Source organism: Medicago truncatula, chromosome 6 (assembly GCF_003473485.1).
Source record: "Medicago truncatula cultivar Jemalong A17 chromosome 6, MtrunA17r5.0-ANR, whole genome shotgun sequence".
Lineage (NCBI taxonomy): Eukaryota > Viridiplantae > Streptophyta > Magnoliopsida > Fabales > Fabaceae > Medicago > Medicago truncatula.
Window position 1 is genome coordinate 11554457 of NC_053047.1, and position 16147 is coordinate 11570603.

The 16147-nt window shown below is 32.4% G+C and overlaps 1 protein-coding gene across 1 annotated transcript; it reads left to right on the plus strand.

Annotated features, from left to right (window-relative positions):
- Positions 1-6829: 6829 nt before the first annotated feature.
- LOC25495958 (UDP-glycosyltransferase 1) lies at positions 6830-8674 on the plus strand. Its single transcript, XM_024786651.2, has 2 exons — positions 6830-8398; positions 8461-8674. The coding sequence occupies exon 1, from the start codon at positions 6938-6940 to the stop codon at positions 8381-8383; it is 1446 nt and encodes a 481-aa protein (XP_024642419.1). The 5' UTR covers positions 6830-6937; the 3' UTR covers positions 8384-8398; positions 8461-8674.
- The last annotated feature ends 7473 nt before the right edge of the window (positions 8675-16147 follow it).

A 16147-nucleotide genomic window follows, 5' to 3' on the forward strand; every position in this document is an offset into this window, starting at 1 on the left:
TCGTCACCAATCATTTTGGTGAAAAAGAAGGATGGAAGTTGGCGTTTTTGTACGAATTATAGGGCCTTAAACAATGTTACTATCAAGGATAGCTTTCAGAACTCATCATGGACATTACGAATGGTTAGTTATGCCTTTTGGTCTCTCAAATACTCCTGCTACTTTTCAGTCCCTCATGAATGATATCTTTCATGCTGCATTAAGGAAATTTGTGTTAGTTTTTTTTTTTTTTATGATATCCTCGTATATAGCCCTTCATGGAACTGCCATTTGAAACATTTGGAATGGGTTCTACAAGTTCTGGAACAACATGAGTTGTTTGCTAAGTTATCCAAATGCTCTTTTAGTCAAAGAGAAGTGGATTACTTGGGACATATAGTCTCAGGCAGTGGGGTATATATGCATGCTGGAAAAATTAAAGATGTGATGGAATGGCCTAAACCTGTTAATGTAAAATAATTAAGAGGATTTCTTGGGTTGACAGGATATTATAGGCATTTTATAAAATCCTATGCTCAGATAGCTGGCCCTTTGACAGATTTATTAAGGAAAAATACGTTTGAATGGAATCAGGAAGCTAAAATAGCATTTCAGAATCTCAAACAGGTCATCACCACTGCACCCGTTTTAAGTCTACCTGATTTTTCAAAACCCTTCACACTAGAAACAGATGCTTTTGGAATAGGTGTGGGTCAGTATTGGGATAACAAGGCCATCCAATTGCTTTCTTCTCAAAGAAATTATCTCTCGGAAGACATAAAAAATCAGCTTACATCAAGAAATTGTTAGCAATCACGGAAGCCTTAGCGAAATTTAGACACTACTTATTGGGGCACAAATTCATCATTAAGACCGATCATAAAAGTTTGAAGAGTTTGCTTGATCAGTCACTCCAAACTCCAGAACAACAAGCATGGTTACACAAGTTTATTGGCTTTGATTTTCATATTGAATACAAGCCAGGCATGGATAACATTCCAGCTGATGCCTTGTCTAGAATGTTAATGCTGGCTTGGTCTGAAACCAAGAATCAATTTCTGCAAGAACTAAAACTAGCAGTGGACAGAGATCCAAAGACCCAACACATAATCAAAGGCCATTTACAGTAGGATGAAGCATTTCAGGCGTATACAATCAGGGATGGACTGTTGTTTTGGAAGGACAAGTTATTCATTCCCAATGATAGAGATTTGATCAGCAAAGTCTTAAGGGAATTCCACACAACTCACATTGGGGGAAATGCAGGCATTAATAGAACTCTGGCTCGGATACAAACTTAATTCCATTGGAAGAAGATGAGAGAGGACATCAAGGAGTACGTACAACAATGTGTAATATGCCAACAAGCCAAGACAATTAAGACATCACCAGCTGGGTTGCTTCAACCTCTTCCAATACCAAACCAGGTATGGGAAGATATTGCAATGGACTTTATAACTGGGCTACCTACTTCTTTTGGATTTACCGTGATTACGGTAGTAATAGATAGGCTGACAAAATATAGCCATTTTGTGGCTATTAAATCAGATTACTCAAAGTCTGTAGCCGAAGCATTCATGAATAACACTGAAAAACTACATGGCATTCCCAAGTCCATTGTTTCAAATAGAGACAAGGTTTTTACAAGTGGATTCTGGCAGAACTTGTTTAAACTGCAGGGCACATCTTTGGCCATGAGCACATCCCACACACCCCCTCTCCCCCCCGAAACTGATGGCCAATCGGAGGCGCTGAATAAATGTCTAGAAATGTATTTAAGGTGTTTCACAGCTCATAACCCCAAGGGCTGGTACAAGATTTTACCAATGGCTGAATATTGGTACAACACATCATTCCATAATAGTGCAGGGAGGACTCCTTTCAATGCATTATATGGGAGGGAAGCCCCAACTATTGTCAGATATGAGAACCAGGCATCAGACCCTCCATCTGTCAAGGAATAACTGATGCAAAGAGATACTATTTTGGAACAGCTCAAGAAGAATTTGTTGAGAGCACAATAGAAAATAAAACATTACGCTGACAAAAATAGAAAAGAGATGGAATTCAAAGTAGGGGACAAAGTGTTGGTGAAGCTTCAACCGTATAGGCAACATTATGTATCCCTAAGGAAGGATCAAAAACTTTCTATGAGATATTTTGGTCCATTTGAGGTCATTGCAAAGGTAGGGACAATGGCTTATAAACTAAAGTTACCTCCTTCAACCAAGATACATCCAGTGTTCCACATAGCTCAGCTCAAGGAATTCAAAGGCACTACTGCTGAACCATACTTACCTTTACCACTTAAAACATCAAAATTTGGGCCAACTTTCTTCCCTACTCAAGTATTGGACAGCAGGATGATTATGCAAGGCAACATAGCAGTTCCCTAGGTGTTGATTCAATGGTGAAAGGAAGACACTGCAGAAACAAAGTGGGAAGATTGCACAGAAATGAAAAACAGTTACCCGGAGCTAAACCTTGAGGACAAGGTTACTTTTAAAGAGGGAGGTATTGTTATGAAGGGTATATTGGGGAAAGCTGGTAGAAATGATGACTCAGAAAATAATATCCCAACTAACTTGGAGGGACTGAGGAAAGGGAGCAGAACGCGTGTAGCCAACACTAAGCTAGAGGATTATATAACTAACATGTGACCTAAGAGAAAGGCAAACATATTGTGATAATCTCGTTCATTCTCTCTCTGTTATTCTCTGCTCCTCTCTGTAACTTCTTTTCTTTTGCACCTTTCTGTTATCTTTCTTTCAGTGTATATGATCCATTAGAGATCCTATTTCACATCAATCTTATTGAAACTTTCAACTGCAATTTTAATTACATTACAATATCGTGAAAACATTCGTTATCAATAACAAAAAAGTGTTATTAATCGGTGCTTCAACTACAATGGTTAAAAAATGTATAATTTTTTTTTTGAAATATTAGTTTTTAGTTACATTCGATCAAGTAACGATTATCCTATTTATTATATTTTTTTTTACGTGTTTTTAGAGCTGTCAAAATGGGTCGGGCCGTAAGGGCCGACCCGAAAGCCCGAATAAAATGGAGGGCTTGGGCCGAATAATTGGAGCCCGAAATTGAAGAGGGCTTTTTAGCCCGGCCCGTAAAAGCCCTTGGCCCGTTATGGCTAGCCCGTCCGGGCTTCGAGCTGCCCGGAAGCCCGCAAAAAATACAACTTTTTTTTGTTTTTTTTGTGGTCTGTGTGTGTGAGAGACTGATACGGGCCCGGGCTGGCCCGTTAGCCCGGCATATTTATGTATGTTCCGTACTTAAAAGAATGGAAAAGGGAAGAAAAAAATACGGGCCAGGGCCGGCCCGTTAGCCCGTATAGGGCCGGGCTCGGGCTCATTTTTTGCAGCCCATATTCAAACCGGACTTTTTAGCCCGGCCCTTAAAAGCCCTTGGCCCGGAGGGGCCGGGCCGCCCGTTTTGACAGCTCTACGTGTTTTAGATATTTAACCAATGTATGGGTTTCGAACCACAACTCCAACTTATTATATAAAATGTCATTAACAACTAAGTTAAACTTAATTACCGCGAACATGTTGATCCTTTTTAAATAAACAAAAATATAAATTAATTATCACAATCATTTATTATAATATTCTTAATTAATGGAATTGCCATATGGAGTAGTTTTGATTGTCTAGACTGATTTTAATCATTTTCCGTGTTTGAAAAGAAAATCTTAGAGCTAATCAATCTTCATACCTATTCATGAACTCTAACATATTTCGAAAACAGCGAAATCAATTAGCTATCCAACGATTACCAATAATAGTAGAAACTATTATTCTATTATTTTATTTGAGACACTAACTTTTGATCCACTGATATTATTGGTGCCATCATTTCATAGGACCGCGTTAAATTCAGCCACCAATATTATTGCATGGGTGGTAACTGCCCCAACATTTGCAATGTGTCTTTTTCCTCGTTCTAGAAGCTTTGTCAATTCAATAATGAATCAATATTCATTCATAAGTGTGAAGAATTTAGGCTTAAATACGCTTTTGGTCCCTTAACTATTTATTTGATATCGTTTTGGTCCTTTAACTAAAAAAAAAATTGTTTGAGTACTTTATTTTTATCTCCGTTACCTGTTTTGGTCTCTTCTGTTAAAAAAATTCAAAAAACGGTTAGGGTTTATGTTATTCATCTTCTTCCTTCTCCTTCCATCATCTTCTTCATGATCTTCATCATCAAAAATACACCAACCCAAAAAAAAAAAAATCACTTTGATTTACCAAACAACAATTTTTTTTAAATCCAAAACCACAACAACTAGACATAACAACAACCACTATACTTCTCTAAATATATCAACCAACTCGTCCAAATCACTGAGTAAATATTATGGTTCTACTTCTCTAAAGATATAACTTATTAATCATTTGAACTAATTAGTAGAACCGTAATGTTTAGTAGTTTAACTCAGTTGATAAGGACATTGCATAATATATGTAAAGATCAGAGTTGAAATCCTGAAATAACCATTTCTCCTTGTTTATAATATATGAGCTTAGGTCACTAGGCTAATTGACCCAAAAAAGAATGGTAATGTTCAGAATGGACATATTTTTCACATGATTTGGTTACCTTTTGAAATCAAAGGGTCATAAATTAGATTTTATATGAAAAAATATGAACCATTAAGGAACAAAAACAAAATAATTTTTTTGTCTTATTTGAAGTGGTAATCCACTGAAATTAAACTCACATACAACTGTGAGATTTTGGATTCGTACCTGGATCACTTCGTCCGACCTTGCAGTTTCGGCATTTGTCAATTGAGCTATGACTTCTAGACCAAAATAATTATTTCTATAAAGGTTAAAAATCAAACATCGAAAAACTTATTTAATCAATAAAAAATATCATAAATTTATAGTTTTTTTTCCACCGCTCTATACCCACGGTTATCTCATGTAAAGAAATATTCAAGTAATCTATTTTTAATCCAAAAATCGGATAGAATATTTTTTTTTTAAGTTATGCTTTAATCGAAGAAGTTGTGTTCTCAGTTAGTCCCGGTATTTATTTTCATATTTCTATTATTATTAATGAAATACTATAAGCATCTCTTCTTTAAAAAATAGACAAAATTACACAATTCATCCTTAACTTAATTTCAAGTAATAATTTCGTCATTTATCCTTTTTCTCCCAATTTCGTCCTTTATATTATAAAATGTCAACATAATTATCTTTTTTTATCAAAAAAATCAAAAACTAAAAAACAAATCATCAAAACTAATCTAACTCGGAAACAAATCCAAATTTTCATCATACAAACTTAAAAACCCAGATTTCATTAAAAAAATCTCATAAAAATGATAAGATATTGCCATTTTATAATATAAAGAACTAACTTGGGACCAAAAAAAAAGGTAAATGATGAAAGTGTTACCTAAAATTTAGTCACTGGACGAATTGTGTAATTTTTTTGAAAAATATATATTTGTTAGATTGTTGTCATCTAGTTTTTTCTTTTTATTCCTCTAAAAAAATAACTAGTTTTTTCTTTTACATATTTTTATTTTTTATGGTACAAACATTTTTTGGGTTAAATATGTTTTTGAATCTATAAAAAAAAATATTTTTGATTTAAATATATTTCTTTTTTTTTACAAGGAGTTAAATACTTCCTCCGTCCTAATTTGTATGTTGCTTTAGAGAAAAAAATTGTCCCAAATTATATATCGCTTTACAATACCAATGCAACAATAATGTTACTTTTTCTATTATAACCTTAATTATTTATTACTCTTTATTCTTTCAATTATTTCATTTATCTTTCCCATATTATTTATTAAGGACAATTTTGTAAAACATCTCATAATATCTTTTCCACACAATATTAATTGCATTTCTTAATATGTGTAAAATGTCTAAAATGTTATACAATTTAGGACGGAGGGAGTATATTGTTATTTGCCCATATGCACTTCTAGAAGATTGCGCAGAACAACATATTTTTATTGGTCATATGCAAAATCTGTCATTGTTTCATTCATGATAAGATTACACAAAATTCTTGGTATTCTAAATTATTATTGGTTCACATATACACCTTCTATTAGTTTTTAATTGTCACATTTTGATTTTTTACACAAACTAAGACAACAAATACTTTTACTATTTTTGATACAACAATTTATCTTTTTCCTATAATATCCTTAATCATTTAATACTTCATTTCATATATTTCTCTCTATGCAATAAATATATAAGGGTAATATAGGTAAAACCACATTTAATGATACATTGAACTTTGAAAACGACAGTTAATTAGAAACAAAATCTTTATGCAAAAGTGACAATTATAAAGGAATGGATGGAGTATTTTTTAAAAAGTTTTTCAAAACTTAGATTTACTTCAAATAACTAAACATAAAAGAAATTACATGACGGAAAAAAAGTGTTGATCTTAAAAAAGTATTCTTCCAAAAAGAAAGAAAATGACATGACAAAATAAAATGATACCTAATCGAACTGTCATTTACTACTTTATTTACCCTAACACATTGATTTGTATTTTTCACCTACCAATCATTTTTTTTTATAGAAAACTCGCGATCTTATCCAAGGATCAATCAATTTGAGATGACCAATCTTATCATTCGTTTGTGAGGCTCAGTTTAATGCCAAAGCAAACCTCTGTATGGACTTACCCATTAAAATTAACATCCGAGAGAATCGAACGACACTATAGTTCTATATCCTGTTAATAATTTGACGGTGCAACTTTTCTGTGGATTTTTATTCTTTCACGTTGTTACATTCTACTAGAATTTTGTAGGTCAATCCATATGTGAACACTGCTATTCCCATCAACTTACCCTACCCCCAGTGTCTTTAAATACATCTTGTATCTTCTTCATGTAAATTCAACAAAACAAAACCAAAAAAAACACTCTACCATCTTCTCAAACATGAATGACACTATAGTTCTATATCCTGCTCTAGGTAGTGGACACTTAATGTCCATGATTGAATTAGGAAAACTAATATTAACTCACCACCCTTTGTTTTCCATTAAAATTCTAATTCTTACACCACCCACCAAAAACACAAACACCAACAAAGACACCCTTTCCCCACAAGAACAATACATTGTCAATGTTTCAGCCACATTTCCGTCAATTAATTTCCACTATATTCCTCCAATTTCATTCTCTACAACACTTCCAACACACTTACTTACACTTGAAGTCTCACACAAAAGCAACCATCATGTTCACAACATTCTCAACTCCATTTCCAAAACCACAAACTTCAAAGGTATTATCTTAGATTTCCTCACCTATAGTGCCTCACAAGTCACCACCAACCTTGAAATTCCTACTTACTTTTACTATACTTCAGGTGCTACCATTCTTTCCACTTTCCTTTACTTTCCAACCATTCACCAAAAAGCTACAAAACCCATCAAGGATCTTCATATGCCTCTTAAAATTCCCGGGTTACCAAAGAACTTTTCGACAGACGATTACCCCGATGAAGCTAAGGATTCTGAGAGTAAAGGTTGCAAGATTTTGCTTGATTCGGCGAAAACAATGAGGGAATGTGCTGGGATTATTGTGAACACTTTTGATGCTATTGAAGAAAAAGCTATTAAAGGTTTGAATGAAGGGGTATGTGTTCCTGATGGAACAACTCCATCCATTTTTTGTATTGGACCTTTGATTACATCTTCTTATGGAGGAGATGAAAATGGGTGTTTGATTTGGCTTGACTCGCAACCTAGTCAAAGCGTCGTGTTTTTGAGTTTTGGAAGCATGGGGAGATTTTCTAAGGCTCAGTTGAATGAGATAGCTATTGGATTGGAGAAAAGTGAGCAAAGATTCTTATGGATTGTAAGGAGCGAGTCAAACTTGGAGGAACTTAGTTTGGATGACTTGTTGCCAGAAGGGTTTTTGGAGAGGACGAAGGAAAAGGGAATGGTGGTGAGAAATTGGGCACCACAAGATGCAATATTGAGTCACGAATCAGTTGGTGGATTCGTGACTCACTGTGGATGGAACTCAGTGTTGGAAGCTATTTGTGAAGGAGTGCCTATGATTGCATGGCCTTTGTATGCAGAACAAAGGTTGAACAAAATGATTTTGGTTGAGGAAATGAAGGTGGCTTTGGAACTAAATGGGTCAAAAAAAGGGTTTGTGAGTGGAAATGAGTTGGGGGAGAGAGTTAAGGAGTTGATGGAATCAGAAAAAGGGAAAGAGATTAGAGAGACAATTTTGAAGATGAAAACAAGTGCTAAGGAGGCAAAAGGAGGAGGTGGATCTTCTCTTGTTGATTTGAAAAGGTTAGGAGATTCTTGGAGGGAGCATGCTTCTTTGACTAGTTTATCTCCAAATTCCCCATTGGTTTTTGCTTGAAAAATAGAGAATTAGTTATAGAAAACAAGCTTAAAAAAGTGTAAAATTCAAAAGTGAATTTCTAAACACAAATTTAGTTTGTATTTTGTTATATCACACATTGTAAAACTAGTTCCTAAAATGAGTGGAAATGAGTTGAAAATTAGTGCTAAGGAGGCTCGTTGTATTGAATAAGTTGGCTCAGTTGTGCAAGCATAAGTAGCAGTGTGACCTATTATTATGTATTGTAACCTATTAGACCCATCTTGATGTAGTAGTCGTAACCTATTTTATTACTTTGTTAAAAAACTAGAATTTAAGTGTTATTTTTTAAGCAAATTTTTATTGATAATGAAAATACTAGCATAAGATGTGCAAAACAAATCTAAATACAACATATAGAGCTAAATACACACATTGCCTGTCAAAATAGTAACAATGAAAAATAATTAGTGAGCATATTTCAGCACAAACCAGCCCCATGTAACATCGAAGGATAATCTTAAAAAAGAACCCTAAAACAATTCAAAACAATCCACCTTCATCACAAGCATGACTGAAAATACTCCATGTGGGACCCATAACAGAAATCTTACGTATTAGATATAGGACCATATACCGATCGAATTGTTAGCGCATCACAAGAATGCTTGTTTGATAAGTTAGGGTTTTCTAGGGTTTTGATTTATTGAATTTTGGAAGAATAAGAAGAAGAGAGAATGAAAAGAGAAGTTGTGTAAAATGTGAATTTCATTAAGTGGTGAATCACACATACAAGTGTTTATATACATGGCATTGGTTAGATAGCTTAAAAAAACAAGTAATCTCTTAACCCCAGCTACCTTATGATAAAACCATGCAAAAACTTGTAACAAACTCATAACCAACTAAACTAACTTGATTAACATGTGATTTAACCAAACATTCCTTGATTATATCACTAAACAGTATACTAACTTAATTAACCAACTAGCATGCATAACTTGTGATAAAACTCCAAGTTATCTAAGAATGTAATATTTTTGAGCTCCCTCAATAGGTGACAAAATCATCTTGAGTTGTTTGATGTTTCTTTTGGGTCTTCCAGACATAAGTGTTGAATGAAAATTGCTTTTCTGACTTCAAACAAAGCTAAGAAATACCATGAAATGACAAGTTTAACCTAAACAGCAGTTAACTGCCGTTGGATTTAAACCGGCGGTTGTTAACTACGGATGGAATTTGGGGTTAAACTTGTCATTTTATAATGTTTCTTAGCTTTGTGTGAAGTGGAAAAAGAAATTTTCCTGTTGAATTAGCCTTTTTCTCAGCAATTGGGCTTTGTGTTGCATTCCCAAGACTAAAGCGGAGAAGGAAAATAAGCAAAAAACACATAAAAAAAGTGAAAAAGGCAAGGAGGCTAAAGACATGCGTGAGGCGTGTCAACCCAAGCGTGAGGCGCATGCTGTTTTGTGAAAATACAACTTTTGCTATATTTTCTCGACATGTTTGAGGAAAAAATTGAGTTTTTCAACCGAATCCCATCCGAAAATATGTCTATAAATACAAGAACTCGTGCTTACAATTTCTCATTTAAGACTTGGAAGTTCAAGAGGAAAGCAGGAGCTAGGAGCATCAAGAGGAGTGTCCCTCGTCATGCTTTGTTCTTAGAGTATGATATTTTTCTTTTGTAATATGTTTTTCATTACAATAAGTAACTAAACACTTATTGACTAGGGTTCTAAGATGAACCTCTATTTTATTTGTTGCACATTATTAATGGAAACCTTTTATTATGTTATGCTTTGAGATCTATTTAACTTTTGTATGCATTGAGGTTAATGCATTTGTAATCCTAAGGAGTGTGACATACCTAGGAAGTGTGAATAAACTTAGATTAGGTGCAGATATGCATCTGAATTACATTAGGATCATTTTATATAAACTTTGTCTTTTTTCCTCTAGTGTGATAGGTTAAGCCTATCCATTCAGTCAAGATTTTGTGGTGAAATTCTAAGATTCATAGGTAAAAGTGGTTCCTTTAGATGACACTTTAGGAATATCTATATGCTTATATTTCAGTTACCTACGAGAGTGTAACTCCCCACCTTGATAACTATCTGACCATGTACGAAATCCTAGAGAAGTGAAGACCCTTTACCCTGTATTGCACATATGACCTTTAAGATGATTGAGGAGCAGCATGAGATATAGTGGAACGCTAGATCCCCCCAAACAAACCACTTGAATAAGAACCTTTTTTTTTTTTTTTTTTACAAAGAAAATCAAAGAAACAACAAAGAAACAGAAAACGAAAAGGAAAAGCTAGAGCCTCAGATACAAAGATCCTATTTCATCAGCCTTTAACAGAGGTAGCACCAAATCTGGAGGGGATGAGTGAACGGTGAAAACATCATCAGTTTAGGCCCCAAGTTTGGCCATGAAGTCTGCAAACTGGTTGCCTTCCCTAAGCGAGTGTCGAAGAGAGAAATTTCTAACGCTTAAGATATCTTTGATGTTCTGAATTAACACTGCATAAGAACCATTATTTAATATAACTGATAATTACTTGTATTAATATCATCAAAGAGATAGAAGTGGATTTAAGAATCCTAATCGTCTTTAAACTTTGAATTGAAACTTTACTTTCTTGTAATTAAATCCAACTGGTTTTTGCAATGTATAACATTAGACAATGTGGTTATGAGAAAATATATACTTTCTTGGAAACGTAATCAAATCCAACTTTATAACATCTTTATGTTATAACTTGAGACAATGTATACTTATATTTTCACAAGGATCGTCACAAGTGATAGATGATAATCTTGAAGTGCCAACATAGTTGAGATAAGTCTATAACATATATTTGCACTCTATTTTTTCTTAAAAAATACTATAATAACGTATATTTGCACTCTAATTTTTTATTTTTATTTGAAATGTAATGTAAAAGCAAATTATTGACGTTGACGGAGACCCAGCCATGCATATACTACCAAACATAACACAATTGTCGTAAAAAATAAAATAAAAAAGAACCCCACAATTGTTGGTTTGCTAATTATTACATTATCTCTTATGTCGTATGTTATTAAACAATATCTCGAGTAACATCTTATTATAGGTGTCATGCATGAGTAAATTAAAGTTAATTGACTCTAGAGTATCTTTCATTAAATTGAACGGTTTATATTTCTTCTCTACAACTAAAGGTCACAATTAGTTTTAGACTTTTAGTTTTATTTTTAACAAACAATTAATTACAGTTAACATGTATTATTAATAAAGCCACTTGGGTCCGTTAAAAGAGATTTACTTAGGTTGATTTAGTGATCTTGGTTTAAGACTTTAAAGTGTAGTTTTTTTAAAATTTTAAATTCGATTTTCTCTAATATTAATTTAGAAATATTAGTTTGTCCTTAAAAAAGAACGTTATTAATATATTTGTTTCTATAAGTTTACCTCCATCCAAGGTAATCTTATTGAAGGCAGACACTAAATAAAGATATATTTCCTTGTTGAAGTTAGATCATTGATTCGTCAAATTGCGAGAGTATATTTCTTATTTGTGAATTATTGAAAGATTGTAACACAATGTTGATTTTATACTTTTAATAATCAATATTCAGCTAGCATGACGTGGTTATGATTTTGAAGTACGGTGGAGCATGATTTAAAACTATATAATAAAAGGGTTGATATGGTTCTATATTTGTCACATAATACTGGTGGTTCTGATTTATTGATTTTAGCATATGGCAGCAATCAGTGTTTGTTATGGTGGGAAAAGAAAGCTAAGGATTGTATCCCAGTGGGATCATGCCACCAAGTAAAGTCTAGAGAATACACACCAAGTGCACACATGGACCTTACTCTGTGCACATGAAAACTAATGATAAAATGGAATTTTGTTGGGCAGCACGGAAAAGAAAACTGCGAGAGTCTCTCAGATTTTTGTGAGATTGTTGAATGAGTATTGTGTTCACATTTTTAACTAAAATGTCTTATAAAATTTAAGGTTAAATATGTTTTTGGTCCCTATAAAAAAGGTCAACTTTTCGTTTTAGTCCCTCTAAAATTTTCCTTCAACTAACCCATTTGGGGTTGATCTAGTGGTTGGCTTGGGATCTTGGAGTTTGCTCCTCCAAAGGTCTCAGGTTCGATTCACTCTGCTCTCAATTTCGGTGGGCTAAGTCCATACAAAGCTTGCTCTAGCTTTAAGCGGGGCCCCCGCAAGTGGGCGGTGGGATTGGCCCCCTCGGATTAGTCGATTCTTTGATCGGATACCTAGTTTTCAAAAACAAACAAAAAATAATTCCTTCAACTTTTAGTCCCTAAAAAATTTTCAATCTTCACTTTTGGTCCCTCTTTTAAAGTAAACTTATATGTAGAATTCATATTTTTGAATAAAATTTTCCAGAAAATTCAAAATATTATAAGAATCACTCCAAAAAAAATACATTTTTTTTAACAAAACATGAATTTAATATGAATTTTTACATTTTTTATGGTTAAAAATTCATATTTAATTTGTCAATTTCAACGGATATTTGAATAAGCTGTGAGAAATCCTAATTGAATACCAACAGATTTCGTTGCATTGAATAAAAAGTCTTGATTGTCTTAATTAAATACCACAAGACTTTTTTATATTTAAAAAGTCTTTTAAAATCTTTTGAAATCTCAATCCAATACTCATAATAAAAATCAACAGAAGCCTTCAACTCAATATTATTTTCTCGGTTATGACAAACAAACGAAATCAATTTTCGAGTGTTGTACATGCAATAAACTAAATGTTCCCTTGTAGGACTAGACATTCCATAACGATGATCAGGTTCTTGAAGGGAGGTTTTATCGAATTCAACATCGTCAAATTTTATTCATGCAATAAAATATATCTCTTTCTTCTTTTCTCATGAATCTCAACCTCCTCTTTTTCTCATGAACTCACCAAAACCTCGACTTTCTTCTGGATCATATCATCCCTCCTCTTTTGTGCTCGCTATCCGCAAATCCCGTTACATTTGGAGCATGCATCTCTAATGCGACTTCTTCAATCACCGAATTCTTGTATGACTCTACCAACATTTAGATTCACACCGCCAATGGGTCCACCTCCATGATCCCTTGCTCTGACATCAAACCTTATGTCATTGGCAATCACATCTTGCAGTAAGGTCAATAACATATGGTTTGAAATGGATCTCCTCTTTCTCCTTCCTTCCCATACGATTCTACTATCTTTATCTATCTTTTCCCCCTCTCTCATATCTCTTCATTGAATGATTATTAAATAATGGGTGTAAAAAACAATTTTGCTAGAAATTTTGAAATGATTATAGATGTGTATGGTTTCTTTTAAAGAGTTAATGGCTTGATTATGTATTTATGATTTTTTTTTTATTTCCTATTTGTTTCTTTGCAGATTTTTAGAATTCTAAATTGTGAACAATCTTGTAAATGTATGACGTAATATGTGTAAATCAATCAAAGACTTATATGAAATTTCTTTCATATATATTGTTGAAAGATTTCAAATTATTTATGTTATTGTTGTTATTTTTAATAATATATTTTTACACAAATAATTTTCTGTATATTTTTTTCGAATGGAACTCATGACAATAATTTAAGGGAAATGATAACTTGTGCCCTGAGGCACAAGTTTAGAAACTAAACATAGAAACATTTTCTTGAAAATTGTGCATTCAATTTATTAAAAAAATTTCTTTTCAATACAAAAGTTATATTTTAATTCTCTTTTTAGCTTCTTAACTTGTGTCTTTAGGAGTTAAGACACAAGTTAACATGACCCTAATTTTATTCGTCACAACTTCTAACAATATTACATTTTACATATAATTCATCCGTGTGAAGCATTGGATCGCAATCTAGTAACCATTAAAGGTGGTGGTGTAACACACAAGACTTAGGAATATACTCCTTTCTAGATTCTTTCAAAAAAATACTCCTTTCTAGATCTCATATTAAAATTCTCAAAGTGCTAATTAGTTTTATGTTGGGTTAGTCTATATAGGATTTGTCTTTAACATCAAGTGAATCTTCTACTCATAGATGATGAGATTGATTCTCCATATTAATCTATCTTTAGAACAATTTTGCACCGATGAAATATACTTATTTTTTTATATGGATGTGTTTGATCAGTTAAAAGGTAATTACTGAACAAAACAACACAAGATAGAACAACGTACGACCGAAGAACATAAAATAAGGAAGAACAACACAATAAACTTGTGGTATATTGAACATTTTTTTGTCTTAACGATGTTTGGTGGACAAAGATTATTTTGATAATTTATACAACTTAAACTTGAGATAAACAATTTTTTTTTTTAACAAAAACTTGAGACAAAAAATTGTGTTGTACTTTAGTGCGTGACGAAAATTTTAGTTTTTATCTTATCCTATGTTATCCAATCTATATTGTTTTGGAACAATTTTACAATCAAACACAGAACAATTAAAGTTGTGATTATTTTTTAGCAGATCATTCAATTTATTTATTAGTAGATCATAAACATCATATTATTTTATTACATAGTCAATGAGCAGCCCATCATTTAACTTTTTTGTTTTGGAAATTTAAACATTATCGAATCTTTGTGACGAATTGCAACACGTCAATACCTCTAAGAGGACAACTTATTTATTTATTTTTACAAAATTTGATGGTTCAATTACTTTCCTTCGTATTGGTGGAATTAGTATATTTTTTGGGTACACCAACTAATTTTACAAAATTTAGTATATTTTAGTATATTTTTACAAAATTTGCTAGGATACACCAACTAATTTTTATTAAGGTATGTTCTAGTAAAGATATAATTAAAATATTGTTAAATATACCTTAAGGTGAATGTTGCTAAAAGACTCATTCTAAAAAATAAGTGGGTCTATGTTAACAACTCCTATATGCATTTGCTAGAATACACTCACTTTTTTTTTTTTTTGAAGTGTTTTAACAAGTTATAACTAAAAAGTAGTTAAATACATCTTAAGGTGTAGCTTGCTAAAACACTCCCATATAAAAACTAGTGGGTGTGTTATAGCAAATCTCTTTAAGTAATGTCTAAACCTAAATCTAATAATATGTTTAGTCTTATATTTTTTCGAGTAAACAACCAAATTAATCAATGTATTTGTAAGCAATTATCAAATTAGGTCATTGTCTTTATGTTTTTGTCATTTGACGAAGATCTAATTGAGAATTTTTTTGACAAAGACAAGATTAGTTTGAAATATTACTAAAGTCGGAAATTAATTTGAGAGTGATTTACATTGACAGGGACCAATTTAATGGTTTATTATATTCTTTTTCTAATTCCTTTATTCTGAAAAAAAAAAGACCTTTTTAATTTTTATAAGTAAAAATTAGTTTCATCTTTAATAAGCCTAATGTATTGAATGACTATAAGAGGTTCTCAAAGCCCAATAAAAAAAGTAAATCTCCCTTTAAAAAAATTAAAACTCAATCTCAAACATGTTGTATACAAGACAATTATTTTTGTTTCTATCCTTCCTACAAATAAATAAAACTCAAGACAATATCACTCGATCTGGTCCATCTCCTTTGGGATGTTAGCAACTTATTCATTGAATATTATATCATTTTGTTCAAACTAAATGCGAGACTTTCTTTCCATTTTCCCCTATGTAAAAAATTTCATACATTTAAATCAATAAAAAAGATTAAAAAAAACAATATAAATTCAAATTTACTAAAACTAAGAAGAAAGAATCTGCTAAGAAACTCGAAACATTTAAGTTAATATATAG